At 58.7% G+C, this 20,443-nt stretch overlaps 2 protein-coding genes across 8 annotated transcripts in view; one reads left to right on the top strand and one right to left on the bottom strand.

Annotated features, from left to right (window-relative positions):
* Positions 1 to 1,749, top strand: part of STX18 (syntaxin 18) — a 122,660-nt gene extending 120,911 nt beyond the window's left edge. For all 5 annotated transcript variants that reach the window (XM_047857678.1, XM_047857680.1, XM_047857679.1 and 2 more), the window contains 2 exons: positions 414 to 494; positions 1,171 to 1,749. In XM_047857678.1, the coding sequence (XP_047713634.1) occupies positions 414 to 494; positions 1,171 to 1,266 (177 nt within the window). In that variant the 3' untranslated portion in view covers positions 1,267 to 1,749. The remainder of the gene's footprint in view (positions 1 to 413; positions 495 to 1,170) is intronic.
* A 1,042-nt stretch (positions 1,750 to 2,791) lies between these two features.
* The window catches only part of NSG1 (neuronal vesicle trafficking associated 1), a 31,928-nt gene continuing 14,276 nt past the window's right edge, over positions 2,792 to 20,443 (bottom strand). For 2 of the 3 annotated variants that reach the window (XM_047857683.1, XM_047857682.1), the window contains exons 4-5: positions 10,911 to 11,021; positions 2,792 to 3,860 (exon numbers count right to left, since the gene is read on the bottom strand). In XM_047857683.1, the coding sequence (XP_047713639.1) occupies positions 3,657 to 3,860; positions 10,911 to 11,021 (315 nt within the window). In that variant the 3' untranslated portion in view covers positions 2,792 to 3,656. The remainder of the gene's footprint in view (positions 3,861 to 10,910; positions 11,022 to 20,443) is intronic. The other variant, XM_047857684.1, reaches the window with a different exon arrangement.

Here is a 20,443-nt window from a genome sequence, read left to right as displayed (position 1 = left end):
CATGTCTGAAAGCACACACATCTGGAAGCTCATGTCTCTGGATTTCATAAATACGCGGGGGACCAGAGGGAAGCCCCTGGCATGCGGTGGCTGCTACGTGTTGGCAGCTCTCGCGTTTGTCCCTTCTGGCCGGCAAGTGGCACAGGAGGTAGCAGCTGGGGGTGGAAGGGCGACAGGCACTGGGTTCTGGTCCCAGTCCTGCCACGTGGTTGCTGCGTGACTCTTGGCAAATTACTAAACTTCTCTGAACCCTGACTTTCCCTTTTGTAAAACGGGGCTGTGCCTGCCCCTCGGGACCCGGCAAGGACCCACAGGCTCCCGCTTGTAAAGCCCTGGCTGCTGCTGGCTCCTGATGTCCGGATGCTCGGGGAAGGAGATGGTGGTCGGGTCTACCTGTCTCTCCTCTTCCATAGGAAGCCGAGATCGACAGCATTCACCAGTTAGTTGTGGGGGCGACTGAGAATATCAAGGAGGGCAACGAAGACATCAGAGAGGTGAGTACCCTTGGGCCCCCCAGGCCCCACCGGCCTCCCCGTCCGGGCAGTCAGGGCTGCGTGAGAGCCTTGCCGGGGCCCAGCCTGCAGGGCTGACCTCCTAACCGTGCTGACCTCTAAGACAGTCACATTTCTGTCCTCGCCAAACCCGGGGCACCTGCTATTACCAAGACACAGGACTCACCGCCCTCCAAAGGAGCGATCGGAGGCACACGAGGTCACTCTTGGCAAGGGTTGGATCAGCCACCTGCACCAGGGGTGGGCGCCACCGGAGAAGCTTGTTGGACCCCCCACCCCGAGGGCCAGAGCCCTGGTCCCTGTTTATCGAGGCCACCACAGTGGACTCTGTTGAGTGGACGTGGTCTTCTGAGTGTGGTCCTTGGTTTGTGTTGACGTGGGACCATTCCTGGGCCACTACCGCTGCCGGGCCAGCCGAGGGGCTCTTTTTAACCCTGGGCCCCACGTGGGCCGTTTCCAGGTGTTTGCTGGGAGAAGGGTGTAGGACGTCTGAATAAGGGGGAGACACCTGTTTTCTGGTGGATTCTAACCACTGTTTGGCTCTGCTTACTAATTAAGGTAAGCATAAGCTCCAGGGTAGGGAGTGCGTGCGGACACACGGAGGGCGTGAGCACTCCTCAACCCAAAATCCTGTGCTCCTGCCCTTCCCGCCCCCCAGGCCATCAAAAACAACGCCGGCTTCCGAGTGTGGGTGCTCTTCTTCCTGGTGATGTGCTCCTTCTCCTTGCTCTTCCTGGACTGGTACGACAGCTAGTCTGCCCTGCACGCCCTGGCGCATGGGGCGCTGTCAAGGGTCTCCGGCATCGGACCAGGGCTGTGCCCAGATCCTACCACGTTGGGGGGAGGGGGCGGTGGCAGAGCTACGTGCTCCCACAAAAGGGACACCCAGACCTGTGGTCTTAGCCCGTTTAGTAGCTGAAAAAGAAACTAATGAACACAAATTGACAGTGGACTGCGTGGCACTCCTGAGGCAGGGTGGAAGAGAGGGGGGTCGTTACTGGCTGCACCCAAACTGGTGGCCCACGTGGAGGGGCTGCCCGGAGGCGGGGCTCAGGGAGGCACCGACCTGGCCCTTCCAGTGGCTTAGGGAAGAGTGCTGGGTGATAACTTCTCACGGCAAGCGACCATCACTTAGTTTCCTGTAGCTTCTTGTCTGCCTGAGCCAAGTGCTGCAGAGTCGCTACGTTGTAGAAAACTCGCCTTTGCCTCACAAATATAATAAATGCAACTACGGTTACTTCGTGTAGTATCAGTGGGTCCAGATACAGAAGGTCAGCAGACGCCTGCCTGCCCGTGGGGGAAGGGGCTGCTGGGGCCCAAGGAGCACTTGTCTGCCCTTGGGCCCGTGCACCTGTCCCTCTAGAACAGGTGTTCCTGTTTGCAGTGGGAACCACATCTGTGCAGAGAGCATGCTGGTGTTCACGGGGCCCCACCTCGGTGTGGGTGCCGATGGCTCTGCGTTGCCCCCTTGCAAAATCATGTGCTGTGTATGCAAAATCGAGAGTCTGTGGTGCAGCCACAGGGACCCTTGTGTTCTTTCTCTGCACAGAGTGAAAATGTCAAAAGTTACGTGTGAATGGATTTACAGTCAATAAAACGTCTACTAGAAAATACAAAGGGGTGATGCCTTAGCAGTGCGTTTACGTGGGCTAGAGCTTTCATGGATGTATCTGTGCGGGAGAGTTTGGCACGTAGTCAGTGCTTCTCGTGCGTGCTCACATCACACCCTCACAGCACGCAGCTCTAGAACACGCGCCCCGGCTCCAAGGCCACGGTCATGGTTGCGAAACACCCTCCGTAATAAAATCCGGTTCTGGAAGCATATTTCAGAAAGCAGTGATGGAGCTGGCCGTGGCCACCACGCTTGTTTGCAACAGATCTCAAACTCATTGCCATTTATTTTTGACCTACTGAAAACAGTGAAACTTCTGACATGTCCACCAGAAACAGCACAGATAACATGGAAGAAAATGTCTGCGGATGCCTTGTTTCCATTTAATGGTTTTACACACGTAGCTTAGCTAACTGGCAATTTTGTAAACATATCCTTTAATGTCAAGATTCAGCTTGAAATGTAACTTCTTTACAAAGATCGTGAATTGAAATGTCCTCAGTGGATCTGCAAGTTGCCACGCCAGCCCCTCCCAGCCTCCCCTGCCTGCTCCTTACATGAAAAGATTTCTAGTTCACAAAATAAAAATCAGTCTTGGCTTCCCAGCAATTACATTTTGACTTTGCCAACACAAATAAGGTCTTAAAAACTAACTCGCTAACAGGGCTGTTGGTGCAAATTTATTCATTAACAGGACAGAACAAAAAAGACCAAAGGGTGTCGCTCCTATTCAACACGTCACAGAGCAGACGGACTACCTACAGGGGCCCGGACTTCCTCAGGCCCGTGGCCCAGGGTCCTCCCACAGCCCCTCACCACACGTGCTGGGACACTGGACCCGGTCTACATGCGCCGGCCTGAAGCACGGTGCTCTCCGCACCAAGGTGCCAGCCAGCTCCAGGGGGCGGAATAGAGCCTCCCGAGCGGGCCCTCCTGCGGACACTCGGCCGCTTCGGAGTGGGCGTGGGGAAGGGAAGGGCGCACCCGCTACCGGACGTCCCATTTCCTTCCTTCTCTGCACCTCTCACTGCCACACATCATGGTGATGGCCCGGCTGCCGCCTGATTGAAGGTGGGAAGAAATCCGAAGTACAGCTTGCTCTTAACCAAGTGGGGACCCGTCTAAATATGGCTGTGGAGTAAGGTTTGCCAACAGCAGTGCGGTGGGGAGGGGGAGGGCGATAAAAAAAATCGATTCCACGAAACGCATTATTTATCTGAATCCAAACCCCGTGCATATCCAGTGTAAATTTACTTTCTGATGGCATCCCATAAATCCCAGTAAAGCAGCTAAATTAAGATTCCTTAACATGGAACGTGGTGTCACAGCTCTTTAAGCAATGCTGATATGCACTTGATCTTATGCCCATGAGCGGTCGGCAGCAAGTTTTATTGGCAAAGCAGCATTAGCAAACAGAAGCGGTTGCACCATAAATGAGTAACCTCTAAATTATCGGTAATTATATTTAACGAAACGTCCCTCCAAGTCCCTTTGTTACCTTCGAGTGACACATTGTGAGGAACCTGCCCGTCTCACTGAGCTGACTTGTCAGCGGCTTCGGTCTCCTGCTCGGACAGCTTCTCTTCCGACAGAACCGACATCCAGGGTGAGACGGAGCGTGTGATGCTCTGCTTGGCCAGGTTGTAGTGGTTGATGACGGTGTAAAACTTCTCCCGGGCACTGGAGTCTTGCTCCGCGTAGTAGCTCTCCAAGCCTTCTGGAATGCACTGGGTGTTCTGAAAGACAAGGGGCCGTGGAGACGCACGTCTCGATGCTGCGGGGATGCCGGAGGGTCTCCGGTGAACACCCCCCAGGTGTTTACGGGGACCTTCCCTGGGCTTAGAGGAGAAACGCAGCCCAGCCACCGCCTGCACTGGTCCCACCGCGACAGGACAGACATCTTTAGCGAGGCCATGACACAGCGGGGCTTGGGCTGCAGGGGCACGATGAGCTGTCCTGCTTTGCTAAAGATCTTCCGCTAGTTGTCATTTACGTTACATCTACTAGAAGATACTTTGGACCTGTCTGCTGGAAACACAGATAGTAAAAGAAGGGAAGTCAGGAAAACCTCCTGGGAGCTGGATCTTTAGTAGGCCTTCTCCAGAGGAGGGGGTCGGAGGAGGGCGCGCCCTCGAGGCAGAGGAGATGGGCCTCACAGACAGGACAGTGCCAGCAGGGTGAGGAGGGCACTGGGAAGGACGACCGGGGTCAGACGGCCACACAAGGGCCTCCCGTCGGGGAGCTGGTGTGACCTTGTGACCCAGAAAGCAGGAGCCCAGACAGCAATACGGTGCGGGGGGGGGGGGGGGGGGGGGCAAGGGAGTGGGCTATCCCAGGCAGCTGTCCACGAAGGAAGAGGCTTCATCCCTACAGGCCACAGAACATTAAAGGGGCCTGGGGTGGGGGAGTCCAGTCCATAGCTCTCATCAGCTGGTAAAACGTCCAGGACCCCAGAGAGATCCTGCACCCAAGGCTGCCTTTCCTGGTGGGTCCAGGAGCCGACCCAGGCCACTGGGCCACCACAGCTGACGTGGCCCGAGCACACCATACACGTGCAGCTCACCGGGCCCACGAGCCAGGTGGGCGGGGCTGCGGATGATCGGCTTCCACGGCGCATTCTCCTGAGTCAAGCAGGCACTTGGTGCTGAGCTAACTATGCTTCCCAGCTCCTGGCAGCCAGGCCAGAGGGACGGGCGTGGATGCCCACCCTCCACCTCTCCCGCGGCCCTTTCTCGCTGGCTTCGACTGCCCGGAGGCGGAGAATGCCCTGAGGGGCTGGCAGGGCAGCACAAGACAGAATCGGGGCTCCAGGATGATCTCACAGAACTGCCTCCACCCCCCCCCCCCCCCCCCCCCGCCACCCGCCTTCTGCCTGGAGCCTTCATGTGAGAGAGACGGACCTCCCGCCTCGTGGAAGCCACGTTACCTGTGTGTCTGAACAACCAAAGCAATACACGAACGCCACGGCCTCTTCCTCAGTGAGGGGAGACCTCAGCAAAGACGGGTGCCTGGCCTTGGCCACCTCCACACTCACCAGGAAGAGTCTGAGGACCCAGGCTCTCTGCCTACCGCTAAGGGTCTGACTCAGCACCTTTGTATCCTTAAACCTCCCCAGACGATTCTGAGGCTCCGCATGCTGCACGCGGTGTCTCGGCCAAGGCCGCCCCGCTGGCGGGTGCACCGCCCGGATCTGAAGCCCAGGCACCATCCATGGCACTCTGACCAGTTAACTCCTGGGGCTTCGCAAGACACCCAGCGGCGCAGACCATCCGTTTACCTCTCCTGGGCAAGCGCCTAGTGGAGAAGGTGACAGGATCTTTGATGACATCATCTCTGGCCACCTCGGGCCATCGCCAGGCCGGCCGGCCAGCCACAGCTGCTGCACCTCAGACGTGGGCGCTGGGAGACACGAGTGCCGGCCCGGGATGCACCAGGGGAGCCTCCCCCGGGCCTGGGCCCAGCTCTTCCTCGGTCTCTAAAACCCAACGGCAGGTGAAGAAGGCTGCTCCTTGAGATCTGCCCGCAGACGCAACGCCCACCTGCCACTTCCCCGGCAGCAGAGAAAATGGGACTGGGGTTCCGCCACCCATGCTTCCTCCTCCTGACCTCCTTCCTCCTCCCGACCTTCTCTCTGCACCTGACAGCTGGCCAGGCGCTTCCTATGCACGTTCTCTCGCTGCGAGGCAGGTGCCGTTAGCCCCGTTTTCCAGCCGGGGCAGGTGAGACCCGGAGACGCAAAGGCACAGCAGAGTGCCCAGCGCCCCACGTGGTGTCGCCGTGGGAAGCCGCCAACAGGTGACCCGCTGGACTCCCGAGTCGAGCAGAGTGAGAAGTGAAACAGTCTGCCCCAGGGCCGGCGGGGCAGAACGTTCTTTTCCCGGAGCCCCGGCAGTGTCTGGTTCAGCCAGAGCTCAAGCCCCAGCTCGGGCCCACACAGGCCTCGGGAACGCGGCTCGGCTCCCCGCGCCCTGCCTGCCCTACCGGCTCAGCCTTCGGCACCTTCACAGGCGAGCGACACACTGTGACGTCGCCCTCTGAACCCCGAGGCCTCCGCAGTGGGCGGCTCCACACAGCCCGGCCCCTGCTCGGTGCCAGAAACAGCAACACAGGGCAGAGCACACGACTTGTGCAGAGAGAGCAGGGATGACGCCCCCGTCACAGAAAAGCGCCCGCCGCTCAGACGTAGTGGCCGCTCGTGCCCGGGGTCCCTCTCTGCCCGGATGGCTCTCCTGGGATGCCGGCCTCGTGTCTAGGACGAGGATGGCTGGGGGTCGGCTCTCCCTCGGGTGGGCTGTCCAGCAGGGTCAGGAGCTGTGCCAGGCAGCAGGATCACCGAAAGGAACACGCCAGAGCCCGGGCCACGGGCCCTACGCTACCTACTAGCCCCCGTGCCCGTCCCCGGGGCCTTCACTCAGGAGACCTGGGCTATGCTCCTCCGACACCGAGAAGTGGCGGGTCTGGCCCCTCAGCGGAGCGAGGTCGGGGCCTCCTCGGTGTGGCTGCTGACGGATGGAGGCTGTCGTGCCTGGTCGGGTGCCCGGCCCACGAGCTACCGTTTCATCACTGCTGGGTCTGGGAAGACAGCGAAGGGGTACAGACAGCACCGGGGTCTTGCAGGAGTGGACGACATGTCCACACGCCTCTGTTCCCCAGGACGGACCCGGCATGCCAGGCGGGTGCCATGGGTACTTCCCTGTTGGGTAACCCAGAGACGAGTGACCGCCGCGGACAGCGGAAAGGGGACGGAATGAACGCATGCTCTCCCCTCAACCCGGTCCTGCCCCGCCAGCGGAGAACAGTCCTCCTCTGGTCAAAGGATCAGAACCACCTTCCGGGAGCACGGAGGACTATTTCCAGAAGAGAAAGGACAAAGGACTACGGCATGCCCCACACCCCGCTCTGCCTGTCCAGCCCGTCGGTGGGCCAGGCGGCGGCTTCAGAGTCGGTCCACGCTGCAGGCCAAGTTCACCGCAGTTCCTCCCGCTCTGAGCCTCGGCGCCCCCCGTCTACGAGATGGGGCCAAGGGGCCCGCATGCTGGGTGTCCATGAGGACTGTGGTCCGCGATGGGCAGCTCGGGCAAGAAGACAGGATGTGTCCACGCTCACCCACGCCCACATCCGGGTGTCAGGAAGCAGCCGCCCCCGTCCGGCAAGGCAGGTGGCCCCCCCCCCTCTAGCCGCACTGCCACCTGTGCTCCATCCTCTCCCCCTGCCACTCGCCAGCACCCACCGGGCAGTGTGGGACTCCACTCCGGTCCGGGACAGGGCCTCCAGGCCTAAGAGAGTGGCCCTGCCCTCGGGGCACCAGGCCAGGACGATGGGCGGTTCTGCCACTGCCCGCACGCGGGCCACAGGAAGCAAATGCGGGGCAAGCACCACGGTGGGCAGGTGGCAGGTGAGAACCCCAGTTGTGAAGTAGCATGGGGCCAGGGGCTCCCCAGTATGTTCTGACCCGGCCCCCATCAGGACAGAATCACAGCCACACGTCCCCCTGAGGGGGCCCTGCCCCTCATCTCTCAGCCATGAAAGCAAATGACCGTCACACCAACGAGGTAATCCGAGGAAGCGTGTTCCAGCCCTGGCACACGGTCAGCACTGGCAAGTGTTCCTCGGGCACGAACTCCACCGAGAGAACTGGCGTGTCTGACCGTCTGCGTCAACATGCAGGGCCGGGCAGTTTCCCAGTACGTGGAAACCCTCCCGTGAAACTCCTATGACGACTTCACGGTTTCAAGAAAAAGGCAGGAGGGGCGCCTGGGTGGCGCAGTCGGTTAAGCGTCCGACTTCAGCCAGGTCACGATCTCGCGGTCCGTGAGTTCGAGCCCCACGTCGGGCTCTGGGCTGATGGCTCAGAACTTGGAGCCTGTTTCCGATTCTGTGTCTCCCTCTCTCTCTGCCCCTCCCCCGTTCATGCTCTGTCTCTCTCTGTCCCAAAAATAAATAAACGTTGAAAAAAAAAATTTAAAAAAAAAAAAAAAAAAAAAAAAGAAAAAGGCAGGAACTTAGCACCCGCCCCTGCCCACCCGTCAGGACGGGACACTCTGGCGGGGAGGCCTGGCCACAAGGAGCCTCCCCTCACCCGCAGCGCAGGTGCCTGCCTTCTGCTTTGTGCCAGGACCTCTGCGGCACCCGTGCCCATCAGCCCTTCCCACGGGCCCCCCTCCGGCTCTGGGGTCAGCAGGACCCAGCCCAGTCTGTGGCCTCAGTCCAGGAGCAGGCCCTCGCCACCGCGGACAAAATGGACTCCTCACTCAGACTGCACCCTAGGTGACCTGGAAGCAGTGACCCCGGGCACGCACAGTCACCCTGGCCGCCTCTCTGCCTGGCACTGGGTATCTGCCTGTCTGCTTGCCACTTGTCTCCCCACCGGAACACCGGCCCCACGGGCAGGACCTGGACTCCTCCCGTCCTGCACCACACGCCCAGCACCCAGCAGGGCTCCCCACAGGAAGCACTGAATATATATGTACGAAGGACCCATGGGGGGTGACCTTGGGGCACAAGGAAGATCGTGTCCATGCTGCATCTAACCACCGATACAAGGGGGATCTACTGGTACCTACCCAGGTTTTGGGGAGCATTCAGAAATCCCCGTGTGAAAACCCCTGTGAACCGTCAGGTCTGTGTGTGACGTGTACAATCGCAAAACAGGCGGAAAGGCAGGGAGGGGACTTCGGCACACATCGCACTTCTCCCCCCTCCAGCTTCAGCCAAGGGCTCTTGGACCCAGACTAGCAGTTCTCCAGCCCTCCAGCTGTGTTTTCCAGGAAGGACATCTGCCCCCAATTAGGTGGAAACGCCAGTGGAAGATGCCCAAGTCCCAAGGGACGCAGCTACAGAACACTCACTTGGTGCCGGCTGGGCACCAGGATCACCCGTCCCGGCCTCTGAACGCACAGGCACCTGCCCCCTTCCCTGCCAGGACTCTCAGAACCAGGCCTTCATCTCTGACTCCACCTGCCTGCACCAGCAGAACTTGGCCTTGCAGGGAGGGTGGGGCAGCTTCAGGCTGCACCCTCCTCCTCCGTGCAGGACGCGTGCCCCGGGCCCAGAGAAAGAGCCAAGACGCGGACCCTGCGTCCTCCTGATGGAGCCGCTGGCCCCTGTTCTTTGTGAGCAGCCCGTCTAGTCCCAGGAAGCTGTCCTCTGCACACGTGGGTCCCGTCAGGGCACCGTGCCCACATCTGCTCTGCTTCCTCCCCATGACCTCGGCCCCCCTGCGTCACCCAGCCCTGGACCAGGCTCTCCCCTGCATCCCAGAGTCACTCTTCAGCCTTATGTCATGTGGGTGTCCTCTCCATCCCCAGCACCCTGCCGAGTCTCTTCCCAGGCTCCCTGCGGCAGCCTGCTGGGCCATCTCGCCAACCCTCCAGCCTCCCTGGGCCACTGAGTTCACACCCACCCCCCTCCACTCCGGAGGCCCCTGCCTGGCACCAGAGGTGGTGCACAGACTGGCCACAGCTGGCTCATCCCCCGCTGCCTCCAGGCCGACCCTGCCTGCGTTCTGCCATCAACCGTGTTTGCCACTCCCCTAGCCCACCTGGTCCAGCCCGGCCGGCCTCCGGAGTCTGCTGATGTACGTACTCGGTCAAGGCCAGCCCTGCCCTCCTCCAAGCCCCCCCAAGGCCTCTGGGCTGGTCTCCTCTAAACCGTGGTGCCTCCTGAGCCTCCAGATAGCCTGGCCCAGGGTGTGGATGGGTCTGCTGAAAGGGTGGGGTGTGGGGGGGGTTCCCCGGGCCCCCACACAGCTCCCTCACTGGCCTCCTAGAGGCAACCTGACCACCCCTCTAGAAACTGCAGTGCCCGACCCTGCCTTGCTCTTTGGTTTTCCAGGGCTCATACCCTAACTCAGAATACAACCGATTCCACGCGTCTTTTGAGGAGGGCAGGGAGCTTCCCAAAGGTGGGGGTCTCTACCCGATGGGCCCCGGCTGTGCTGCACCCGGAATACCAGCGGCAGCCACTGTACGTGGCACGCACAAAATGCGTACCTGCCGGCCGGGGGAGGGCCGCAGGGTCAGAGCACTGCGCACGGGCGACATGCCGGGAAGCGGGAGGTCTGTTGAGCCTGCTGCCCCGTGCGAGCCTTCTGCTCCCTCACGGCCTCGAGACCCAAAGCAAAGCCACCCAGTGACACGACAGACCAAGCCTGTCTGTGTACGTGCTCAGCACGGGCTTCTCCGGCTTTGATTTCGGCAACACCGGCCCCTGGAAATGGTAGCTTTTCCCTTCATGCTGGCTCTCGAGAGGTCAGAACCAAACGTGGGGGGTCGGGGTGGGGGGCCAGATGCCGCGCTGTGGGAACTGGGAGCAAGTCCACTGGGAGTACATCTTGCCTCCTCCTGCCTTCCCTCCTCCCCTCCATCTTCTCCACTCCTCCCCTGCGTAACCCTCTGTGCCACTTTCAGGCTTTCTGGAACAAGGCCGCGTCGCATAAGCAGAGCAGGCATTTCAGCAGAGCAGGCATTTCCGCCAGCGTGGAGAGCTGGCCAAGCAGGTGCCGGAGGGACAAGGACAGGCACGGGCGGGAGGTGGGGCGTGCCCAGCTCTGCTCCCCTTCCCTCTGGGCCTCTGCGCACGCCGCCCCCCCCCCCCCCCAGCGGAGGTCCGTTCCCAGAAGCTGCCTTGTTTACAGCTCCACCCTGCCTTCTCCCCCTGCCCCTCTGCCTCCCTCCCCTGCTCCCTTCCACAGGGGCCCCATCGCAGGCCACCCGAGGCCAGAGCAGGGCTGTGTCCCTCGGAGAAGGCACGGGGTGGGGGGTGGGGGACCGGGGGCGGGGCCTTACCTTGAGGACGAAGCCGTCGGGGCAGGCACGGTCATATTTGTACACCTTGTAGACGACCAGGAAGACGACGCAGGTGAGGAAGGCCAGGGCAAAGAGGACCAGCACGGAGACCTGTGGGCAGAGGGGGGCCCGTCAGGGTGGCTGCGAGGACCACATGTGGGGCGGCCGGACAGACGAGAGACGGTCTCTGGAGGGACGCAGCTGGAAAAGCCCCAGGAAGGCTTCAGCTGCATCACGTTTCACTGGACGTTTGGTACCGTCTGCGTTTTTCACGATCTCCACATGCCACCGTTATTTTAAGTGACCCGTTTTTAGGATTCCAGGCCCTGTGGGGAGAGCTCGGGTACAGGGATGATCAAGCGTCACGGACACTGTCTGCCTGCTGCCAGTTACTGAGGTGACGCGGCAGCCACCAGCTGTTCAGATGTCTCCTGCGCCCGGGGCCCCAGCCCTGCCCTCTCGAGCTGGGACCAGCTAGGCAGGAAAGACAGGATCTCGGGGGCCCCCATCACCTCTGCCTTCAAGTTTCCCGCATGTTCGGTTAATTGTGTCCCTCCCCAGAGGGCAGTCCCCACAAGCCCAGGTGTGGTGCTCGCCGTCACGGAGCGTGTGCTCCTCTGACATTTGCGGATCAACGTGTGACAGAACAGCGGGCGATCCGGCCCCCGCGGGAGGACACAGGGCATAGGGGACGACGCGACACCAGGTCCGGGCACCGGAGGTGCTCACCTGGCTGCTGGGAGCCCCCTGGCAGGGGCAGAGCACATCCAGAGGCTAAAAGGATGTGCAAAGGCACGGCCGGTCAGCTCGGGGGAGCGGGAGCCTTCCTGCTGACGGGCTGCCCCTCCCCACCCGGTTACAGAGGGCTCTGAGGCTCCTGAGGAGGGGGACAGGTTCAGAGCCACACGGCCCTGGGTGCTGGCACAGAGCAGCCCCCCTCCCCCCGGGGGCAGGGAGGGCACAGCTGTGCCACTTCCTGAGGCTGCACAAGAGGCCCAGGGGCGAGCCCTGTCCTGGCCTCAGGGGACCCGTGCCCGGGTCCCCCGACACTGCGGGGCCTCAGTTACCGTACGAGCTCTCCATCTGGGAAAGCGGAGGGTGGCGCTGGGCCTCACGGGATGTGTGGGGGAAGTTGGTACGCACTGCCCGCTCACCTGGAGGACAGACGGACACTGGCCCCGCTGTGAACCGAAGTCACCAGCCCCGTGCGGCCCCCTACACCCGCCCCAGGCACCACGGCCCTGGTCTGACCGCTGGGCTGTGCCGTGCCACGTGGAAGCCCCTGAACCTCTCTGGTCCCCAGGCCCCTCGCCTGTGACACAAGATGACACTTCCCCACCTCCCAGTTGCCATGAGGATACGAGGGAGGAATGAACTGGACAGACACCCACGAGGAACGGTAGGAACTACCACGGCGAGCGTTTCCCCATCGCTGGGCCCTGCCTCCATTTCCCGGGCTCTCCATCCCCAGCCTTCAGAGTCCTTCTGAGGCCTGCAACTCGGCCTTGGCCGGACCCGGCCCAGTCCAGCGCTGGGCGGCACGGAGGTGAAGGGTGCAGCCCACTGTGCCTTCCTGGCGCGGTGCTGACACTCGTCACGCTCCAGGCAGCTCCCACGCCCTGGGGCCCAGGGGCACCCAGACTTCTCCCTTCTCCCGCACGCCCAGCCCGGCCACCGCCTCCCCACCGCTCCCACCTCCCACTCACTGCAGCCGGGACACTTGTCCCGTGTCCCCTTGTCCAGGGAACAGCCCCTCAAGCCCCAGGCAGCCAAGAAGTCTCCGCATCCCCTTCCCTGAGGCCCTTCCTGCCCATCCCTAAGTCCCACCCGTCCCCATTCTCTGCCCCCCAAGTCCCTTCTTCCCTTCCCGTGACCTCGCAACCCCCTCATCTGGACCGTCAGGGCTGTCACCCTAAGGGTCAGAGGCCCTCCGCCTGCCTGGACAGCCTGTGTTGCACGTGGAGCCCGTGCCTGACACAGGGACGGGAGATGAAGTCACAGGTGCTTCGGGGCTCAAAGCGCCTGCGGGAAAGGCCACTGAGTTCCAGTGGTGACTGCACTACACGGCAAGAACGCAGCCTCAGACCCCAGACGGCCCAGGGAGGCCAGAGGCGGCAGGGCGCGGAGCTGAAGGAGGTCAGATCTGCGCGGGGGGGGGGGGGGGGGGGGGGGGGGCGGCGGCCGGGATACCCAGGCTTTCCGGCAAGAGCCGCCTTGCCTCTGGCGACACCTGGGACGGGCTCCTGCCCACCAGGGGCAACGAGAGGACCCGGCTCCCAGGCCCGGCGGGAGGGCTGCAGACGCGCGCGGTGCTTCTGAGGACGGCGGGCGCTGCGGAAGGACGCGTCTGCCCTGGCCGCTGCCCCCTGTCCCCACCGTCGCGCCCGCGCGGGTGGCCCAGCTCACGGTCCAGGCCACAGAGCCCCCCTCGCACCCGCGCCCTGTCCTTCCCGAGGGCCCCCCCACCCCCTGCCCCACACTCACCCAGGCTGCTGCTCAGCCGCACCTGCCCTGCCCGGGACCCAGCCATCTGCTGGCAGCCCCTGGGGGCAGCTCGGGGGGCTCCGCGAGGTCGAGAGCAGCTGCTGCTTCTGCCAGGGTGGTCGGTGAGAAGAGCTGTGTTTGACAGAACTGGTTTCCTTCACAAGCCTTCGTGTTTTATTTTGGGCATTTGAAAACATCGTTCCAAGAAGTCCAGAGCACAGCACACAAGAGGTTAAGAGGCCCTGTTAAAATGTTATCTCCTCGGGGCACCCGGGAGGGGGGGGGGCTCAGTCGGTTGAGCGTCTTGACTTCAGCTCAGGTCACGATCTCACAGTTCGCGGGTTCAAACCCCATGTTGGGCTCTGTACTGACAGTGTGGAGCCTGCTTCCAATTCTCCCTCCCTCGCTCCCTGCCCTTTCCGCAGTCATGCTCACTCTCTGATAAATAAACAAACAAACAAACCCTTTAAAAAGTAAAATAAAATCGGGGTACCTGGGTGGCTCAGCGGGTTGAGCATCCAACTTCGGCTCAGGTCATGATCTCATGGTTCATGAGTTCGAGCCCTGCGTCGGGCTCTGTGCTGACAGCTCAGAGCCTGGGGCCTGCTTCGGATTCTCTGTCTCCCTCTCTCTCTGCCCCTCCCTAACTCACACTTACTCTCTCTCTCAAAAATAAACATTAAAAATTTTTTTTAAAAAGAGTATTATCTGCTCAACAAAGTATTAGACTGAATTCAATAATGCATTAAAAGGATCACACAGCATAAGAGGGTACACCGATTCCAGGGAGGCAGGCACCTTCAGCACCCACGATGTGATACATCACATGAATAAAACGAAGGATAAAAAACACATGATCATCTCAGCAGATGGAGAAAAAGCATTTGACAAAATTCAATATCCACTTACGATAAAAAACTCAACACGGTGGGTATAGAGGGAACACGCCTCAACGTAATAAAGGCCACGTAGGACAAGCCCACAGCTAACGTCATAATGGTGTAAAGCTAAAAGCTTTCCCTCTAAGATCAGGAATGAGACAAGGATGTTGACTCTCACCACTTCTGTTCAACATAGTATTGAAGTCCTCACCACAGCACCTGAGAAAAATAAAAGGCACCCAGATTGGAAAGGAAGAAGTAAAACTGTCACCCTTTGTATGACATGACATTATACATAGAAAACCTTAAGGACTCCACCAAATCACTCTCAGAACGAATCAACAATTCAACAAATTTGTAGGACACAAAATCAATACACAGAAAGCTGTAGTGTTTCTATACATAAATAGCAAACTACCTAAAAAAGAAAACAATCTCATCTGTATTTCCATTTAAAAGAATCAAATACCTTGGGATAGATTTAACAAGGAGGTGAAAGACCTGTGCCTTGAAAACTTTAAGACACTAATGAAAGAATCTGAAGACACAAATAGTGGAAAGGTAGTCTGTGTTCATGGTTGGGGAGAATTAATATTGTTCAAATTGCACAGAGCAATCTACAGATTCAATGCAATCCCCTGTCAACATCCCAGTGGCATTTTTCACAGAAATAGAACAATCTTCAAATCTGGACGGAACCACAAAAGACCCCAAATAAGCAAAGCAATCTTGAGAAAGAAGAACAAATCTGGACGTATCCTGCTCCCTGATTTCAAACTATATTACAAGGCAACAGCAGTCAAAACAGTCCGGTACTGGCATAAAAACAGAACAGAGAACCCAGACATAAACCCACACATAGTCAACTGACTTACAACAAAGGAGGCAAGAACATACACCGGAGAAAGGACAGTCTCTTCAATAAATGGTGTTGGGAAAATTGGAGAGCCACATGCAAAAGAATGCAACTGGACCGCTTTCTTACATAATATACAAAAACTAACTCAAAAGCAATTAAAGACATATGACCTGTAACCATAAAACTCCTAGAAGGTTAAGGCTCCTTGACATTGGTCTTGGCGATGATTTTTTAAATCTGACCCCAAAAGCAAAGGCAAACACAGGCAACAATAAATGAGTGGGACTAGATCACACCAAAAAGCTTCTGCACAGCAAAGGACACCATCAACAAAATGGAAACGCCAACCTCCTGTGTGGGAGAAAATACTTACAAGTCATATATCTGACAAGGGGCAAGAATCCAAAATATATAAAGAACTCCTACAATCTAATGGCCAAAACCCAAACAATCTAACTTTTTAAATGGGCAGAGCATCCGAACAGACATTTTTCCAAAGGAGACCTGTGGATGGACCACAGGACCGTGAAAAGGTGCTCGACGTCGATCATCAGGGAACCAAAACCGCAGGGAGCGACCCCTCACACCTGTTTGAATGGCTGTTACAAAAAAGATAAGAGACAGCAAGTGCCAGAGAGGATGCAGAGAAACAGGAAGCCTTGAGCACTGGTAGAAAAGCAAACCGGTCCGGCCACTCTGGAGACAGTATGGCATCTCCTCCGCCAGTTAACACCAGAATTACTGTGTGACCCAGCAATTCTGTTTCGGGGTATATACCCTAAAGAAGTGAAAGCACGGACTCAAACAGTCAGTACGAATACACCGTTTTCATATCCGCCTCATCCACAGCAGTCAAGACGTGGAAGCAACCTAAGTGTCCATGGATGGACGAGAGGGTGAAGAAAAGGTGGTGTGTGTGTGTGTGAGCGTGTTGCACACACACACACACACACACACACACAATGGAGTAGTATTCAGCCAGAAAAAGAAGGAAATCCTGTCCTTTGCGACCACAAGGATGGACCTTGAGGGCATTATGCTAAATGAAGAGAAAGACAAGTACCTTATGAGCTCACCTCTGTGTGGAATCTAAAACAAAAAAAACAAGCTCGGGTGGGGCCCCTGGGTGGCTCAGTTGGTTGGGCCTCCCACTTCGCCTCAGGTCATGACCTCACAGTTCATGGGTTCGAGCCCTGCATCGGGCTCTGTGCTGATGGCTCAGCGCCTGGAGCCTGCTTCAGATTCCATGTCTCCCTCTCTCTCTGCCCCTCCCCTCTTCGCACTCTCTCAAAAAATAAACAAACAGGGGCGCCTGGGTGGCTCAGTCGGTTAAGCGTCCGACTTCAGCCAGGTCACGATCTCGCGGTCCGTGAGTTCGAGCCCCGCGTCAGGCTCTGGGCGGATGGCTCGGAGCCTGGAGCCTGTTTCCGATTCTGTGTCTCCCTCTCTCTCTGCCCCTCCCCCGTTCATGCTCTGTCTCTCTCTGTCCCAAAAAAATAAATAAAAAACGTTGAAAAAAAAAAATTTAAAAAAAAAAAAAAAAAAAAAAAAAAAAATAAACAAACATTTTAAAAAAATGTTTGAAAAAAATTAAAAACAAAACAAAAAAAAGCTCGGAGATACAGCGACCACATCGGTGGGGTAAGTGAAATGGGTGAAGGTGGTCAAAGGTACAAACTTCTAGTTTTAAGGTAAGTAAGTCCTGGGGGTACGATAGAGAAGAAGAATACTGTGTTGTGTGTTTGAAAGTGGCTAAGAAATTACACCTTGAAAGTTCTCATCACATGCACAAACTGTAGCTGTGTGGTGATGGTTTTCCCTGGACTCCATTTTGGTGATCATTTCACGACACGTACAAATACGGAGTCTCTGTGTCTCACTCCTGAAACTAATGGTGTGTGTACAACAGTTCTCAATTAAAATCCATACGCACGCACACAGATCTCACGTCCTAGGGCAGTCTTTAACCTGTCCCTTGAATTTGGAAGCCGCGACTGTGTTTGGTTCACGGCGCCCCATCTGTTTAGGTTTAAAAATAAGCCCCATCTCTCGGCGGGGCTGTGGGGAACCACTCTCCTCCTGGAACCCGGCCTGGGCCTTGCAACCAGGATTCCCAGGCCTGATGACCGAGGAGCCCACGGAACCAAGGAAAGCGAATGTGACGGTTCCCGGAGGACTCAAAGGAGGGAGGCAGAGAAATCCAGGGACAGTCGGGAGGCGGCGCCTGGTGTAGCAAAGCCCTTCCCCTGCGGGTTGTCCCGCTCTTTCCCCCACACCTCTGCAAACTCCAAGCCTCTCCTGGGCCCCAGGGTCTGCACAAACCTGGGAAGTGCCCCATGGTCGGAAGAGAAATGTGGGTTTCCTACTCACCACCTGGCATAGGGCACCCCTGCGGTTATCGTGGCCTGAGGAGAGCCCCGGGCCTTTCCAGAAAGATCCCCAGCCGGCTCAGAATTGGCTCCTGGCTCTGCCACCTGCCAGCTGTGTGCCTAAGCAGGTCACCTGCGTATCTTATGTCTGCAGGTGGGGAACAAAGCCTCGTGCTCTTCCACGTTCATCAGGAGAATGACTAGGGATCAGGGCTCTGAAGAGATGTCAGCCTCATGTGCTAGGCCCATTATGGGTTAAACTGTGTCTTCCCCTCCCCAAAATACAGAAGTTCTACACCCTGCTACCTTTGAATGTGGCCTTATTTGGAAATAGGGTCTTTGCAGATGTGATTAAGTTGAGGTCATTAGGGTGGGGCCTAACCCAATTTGACAGTGTCCTTATGAAAGGGGAGACAGGACACAGAGACCAAACGCAGGGAGAAGCTCGAGAAGATAGAGGGTGGGAGGGACGTGTCTGTAAGCCGAGGGCCGCCAGGAGCCACCAGAAACTGGGAAGAGGCAAGGAAGGACTCCCCTCCAGCCTTCAGAGGGAGCATGTCCCCGCCGATACCCGTATCTGGGCTTCTGACCCTCGGATCGGAGACACGCCCCGTCTGCTGGCTAAGCCCCCAGCGGTGAACATGCCACGGCGGCCCCGAGGGCTGGAGCTGTTTCTGGGGGGGCCAGGGATGGCTCGCGTCCCCTGAGGTGTTCTCTGTCTGCTGCCATCCCTGTCCCTTCCCCAGCACACCAGGTGGGGTCACCTGCTCTCCTCCTCACCCTTTGAAGCCCTGGCTGGGCCCCTGCCTCCCCTCCAGGAAGGCTCTGGAACATCCCAGCATCTCCCAGCACCAGCAGCACAAGCATGGACACCGCACAGCCCAGCATCTACTGTTTCCGTGCTTCAAGTGAAACGAAACTGTGTCCCAGTTCGGAGAGTCTCACCAACCTCCCCGCTCCCGTGAGACAGCTAGGCACATTCTAGAAAGAAGCGTGAAATTACTTAGAGCCGTTTCATGGGAGTACCCTTTAGGCTGTTTCCTACGTCGACACACCCTGACCAGAAGCATCCTGGGGAGCCCCCAGCTGCCAGCGGCCCCACCTTTCAACCAGTTCCAGAATAGTCTGACTAGAAGACAAAATGGCCACTCGCTGCCCAACACGTGTCAAGAGCCCTGGGTTCCAGGCCCACACGCATCGTGACTCCGGAAAGGGCACGTGACCCCTCTCTGCCGGGAAGTGGCCATGCCAGCCCAGCCCCCGGTTTTACGGTGGGGAGCCCAGGAGACCCCAGCTGGGCAGTCGGGGGTGGGCAGGGCGAGCCCTTGCTTCACAAAGCCCATTCCCTCACGGTGTTGCAGCACCGGGACACGGAAGATGCTCAGAGACCATCGCATCTGGCACCTTGATGTGTGACGGAGGCCCGGTCGCTGAAAAGGCAGCACCTTCGAGTCGAGCCAACGAGACCCCCAGGTAGTCCGACGAGCCCAGGGACACACACAGGCAGCGAAGCAGCAGCCACGTGCAGTGGCCCAGCCTGAGCACAAAAACAGGGGCGGAACCATGGCTGTGTTAGAATCCCAGGAGCCTCTGAGGATCCCAACACCAGGACCCCACCCAGAGCGAGGGAGAAGACGGTGGGGGGAGGGGGGGGACAACGACTAGGCCTCAGTAGCATTTAAAACTTCCCAGACACTTCCCGTGCACGATCTAAGCTGAGGACAGGGGGTAAACGGAGGAACCCCTTCTGCATGGGATTCCTGGAGCCTGAGGGCTGCTGAGCTCCCCTCCCCCCCACCCAGCCTGGGCACTCCTGTGCCCAAACACCACTATTAAGGGTAGCTCCAGAGACTGCCACCACACTCTGCGCTCTAGCAGACGGTTAACCACAGCTCGTGGACTCCTCCTGACAGCTCCCGAAGGCAACACCATGGGCTGCGTTTTACCCTCGGGGGCGCTGAGGCTCAGACGCATAGGTGACCGGCCCAGGGCACACCGGCTGGGTAAGCTGAGTGGTGTCTCCCAAGGACATCCAGGTCCTAACCCCTGGAACCTGTGCACATCATCTTCTACGCAAAAAGTGACTCTGCCCCTGCGAGGAGACCTCCTGGAATATCTGGGTGGGTGTGAGCGAAGTCCCAGGTGTCCTTACGGGAGGGAGCAGAGGAGACAGAGCAGGGACTGGAGGATGCTGGGCCAGGTGGAAGAAGGGGCCACGAGCCAAGAAGCATGGGGGCCATGGCTCTGGTGGCTCCAAAAGCCCAAGAGACTGAGCCCCCCAGTGGGAGCCCCCCAGCGGGAGCACCTGCCAACACCCAGATGCAGCCCAGTGACACTGACTCGGGGCTTCTGACCCCCAGGACCGTAAGAGAATCCGTGCGTGTTGTCCTGAGCCACCCAGGTGGTGGCACTTTGTTACAGACGCCCCTGGGAGCTCATTCACCTCCTCCGGAGCACAAGGCCCCTGCGTGCGCCGAGGGAGACAGGGAGTCACTGGACCCAGCTGGCCGGCGGCCCATCTTCTCAGCGAGTGCTTGCACCCGGAACCAACCCCAAGCATCCCCACGTCAAATGGAGCACAAGTTCAGTTTCTAGAGGTGCCAGTCGGTCTGGGTTTTGTGAAGCAAATGATCACACACAGGAAGGAGGGGGGCCCTGGGGCTGCTGTGCCCCCCACGGGCTCCTGGAGGCCTGGAGAGCCTGGGCTGCCAGACAGACGGCGCCTGCTGTCGCCTGCGCTTGGGCGGGGCTGTGGGCAGGGGTAGGGGGCAGGGAGCCCCCACGCTGGAGAAGCACCTTTCCTTAGAAGCAGGGCTGTTCTTTCAGAGCCGTCATCTCTGCCGGGCACCCCGGGGCCCAGTGCTGGCAACAGACGCTCTCCCTGGCCCACAAAAATGATTTTCAGTTTTGTTGTAAAACCAGGAAGAAAACAACTGTATG

The sequence above is a fragment of the Prionailurus viverrinus genome, chromosome B1 (assembly GCF_022837055.1).
Source record: "Prionailurus viverrinus isolate Anna chromosome B1, UM_Priviv_1.0, whole genome shotgun sequence".
Taxonomy (NCBI): domain Eukaryota; kingdom Metazoa; phylum Chordata; class Mammalia; order Carnivora; family Felidae; genus Prionailurus; species Prionailurus viverrinus.
Note: the sequence above shows the minus strand (reverse complement) of the source record. Positions and strands in the feature narration are given on the sequence as shown.